At 69.5% G+C, this 2,220-nt stretch overlaps 1 protein-coding gene across 1 annotated transcript in view; it reads right to left on the bottom strand.

Annotated features, from left to right (window-relative positions):
• Window positions 1–285, bottom strand: part of PSMB4 (proteasome subunit beta 4) — a 2,754-nt gene extending 2,469 nt beyond the window's left edge. The window contains 2 exon segments of the mRNA XM_014960836.1: window positions 6–142; window positions 145–285. Of these exon segments, the coding sequence (XP_014816322.1) occupies window positions 6–142; window positions 145–270 (263 nt within the window). The 5' untranslated portion in view covers window positions 271–285.
• Window positions 286–2,220: the final 1,935 nt, after the last annotated feature.

The following is a 2,220-nucleotide window of genomic DNA, read 5'->3' as shown; positions in this document are numbered from 1 at the left end:
CTCACAGCGTCCGGGTGAAGGGCTTGAGGCCGGCGGCGGGGCCGGGCCCTCGGGGGATGTACGTCTGTCCCGGGGCCGGGCCGTCGGCCCAGAACGGCGGCGGCGCCCGCGCTCCCTGCACCTCCATCTTAGTCACGGTGCGGCCCGCGCTGCGCAGGCGCGGCGGAAGCGCGGCCCCTCCCGGCCACCGTAGGCAGGGGAGCGGCGGAGCGGCGCCATCTTGGGAGTGGCCTGAGCCGGCCGGGAGGGGAGGGCGGCGCCGGGCGCCATCTTATGAGTGGCAGAACTCTCCGGCGGGGCCGGCGATCCCTCCGCTGTCCCCGCAGAGCCCAAGCTGGAGGACGGGATGGCCGGGACCGTCCCGCCACACCGGATCCCGTGGACGGGCAGGGTGAGGGGAAGCGGTTGAGGAGCACGAAGGTGCCGCCGCCGCCGCAGCTCCCTCCCCAAGATGGCGGCGCGCACCCGCTCCGTCACGTGACCGCCCTCCCAGGGCGGGCCGTTAGGCGGAGGGGCGTGGTTTGAGAGGGGGCGTGGCATAACGGGGGTCTGGCTCCGCCCCTGGGCGGGACTGGGCGCGGCGCGATCCAATGGGCGGCGGCGGGGGCGTGGCCTGGGCGAAGGTAACAGGTTGCGGTGGGCAGCGGCGGGCGCGTGCGGCGGCGGTGGTGAGTGCGGGGTTTGCGGGGTGGCTATGGGGAACATGGGGGGCTGCGGGCCCGGGAGGGTGCCCTGCCCCATAGCAGTGCTTATAGGGACCGGGGCCATAGGGGCTGTGGGCCCGGGAGGGTGCCCTGCCCCATAGCAGCGCTATAGGGGCTGGGGCTATAGGGGCTGTGGGGCCAGGAGGGTGCCCTGCCCCATAGCAGCGCCTATAGGGGCTGGGGCCATAGGGGCCATGGGGCCGGGAGAGTGCCCTGCCCCATAGCAGCGCCTATAGGGGCTGGGGCTATAGGGGCTGCAGGGCTGGAAGGGTGCCCTGCCCCATAGCAGCGCCTATAGGGGCTGGGGCCATAGGGGCCATGGGGCCGGGAGAGTGCCCTGCCCCATAGCAGCGCCTATAGGGGCTGGGGCCATAGGGGCTGCTGTACCAGGAGGGTGCCCTGCCCCATAGCAGAGCCTATAGGGGCCGGGGCCATAGGAGCTGCAGGGCTGGAAGGGTGCCCTGCCCTATAGCAGCGCCTATAGGGGCTGGGGCCATAGGGGCCATGGGGCCAGGAAGGTGCCCTGCCCTATAGCAGAGCCTATAGGGGCTGACACCATAGGGGCCATGGGGCCAGGAGGATGCCCTGCCCCATAGCAGCACCTATAGGGGCTGGCACCATAGGGGCCATGGGGCCAGGAGGGTACCCTGCCCTATAGCAGAGCCTATAGGAGCTGGGGCCATAGGGGCTATGGGGCCAGGAGGGTGCCCTGCCCTATAGCAGAGCCTATAGGAGCTGGGGCCATAGGGGCTATGGGGCCAGGAGGGTGCCCTGCCCCATAGCAGTGCCTATAGGGTCCGGGGCCATGGGGTCGGGGGCTGTCCGGCCCCATAGCAGAGCCTATGGGGGCTGCAGGGCCGGGAGCAGGTCGTGCCCTATGGCAGAGCCTATAGGGGCTGGGTCTGTGGGTGCTGTCTTCCCCAGGGTGTGCCCTGCCCCATGGCAGAGCTTATAGGGGCTGTTGTCCTTGGCGTGTGCCCTGCCCCACGGCACACCCCACAGGCGCTGGCGCTCTAGGTGTTGTCCTTCCTGGAGCGTGCCCTGCCCTATAGCAGAGCCTATAGGAGTCGGGGCCCTATGGGCTCTCCTTCCTGGGCCGTGCCCTGCCCTATGGCGGAACCTATAGGGGCTGTGGGGGCTTTCCTCTGCGGGGGGACCCTTGCCCTATAGAAGATGCTGCAGGGACTGGCCCTATAGGGCTCTTCTCCCCGGGATGCGACCAGCCCTATAGCAGATCCTATGGGGAGCTGCTCCCCCCCTATTCCACCCCTCCCTTGGGGGTCTGCTGTCCCCTATAGCCTCTATGGGGCTTACCCGCCCCTATGGCACCGTCCCTTCCCTGTGGCCCCCGCCTGCCCCTATGGAAGCCGCCCCCGCAGGTGCTCTTGTCCTTTGGGGGGGGTCCCTCCCTATAGGGCCCTCTATAGGGCTGGTTCTCGCTGCTTCTCCTCATTAGCACGGAGTTAATCAAGCTCTGCCTGCTCTGGGGGGGGGACCATGGGGGTGTCACATCCCG

This window comes from Calidris pugnax, unplaced genomic scaffold, assembly GCF_001431845.1.
Source record: "Calidris pugnax isolate Ruff unplaced genomic scaffold, ASM143184v1 scaffold469, whole genome shotgun sequence".
NCBI classification, from domain to species: Eukaryota; Metazoa; Chordata; class Aves; order Charadriiformes; family Scolopacidae; genus Calidris; species Calidris pugnax.
The sequence above is the reverse complement of the archived record's forward strand: the minus strand, read 5'-3'. Positions and strand labels throughout refer to the sequence as shown.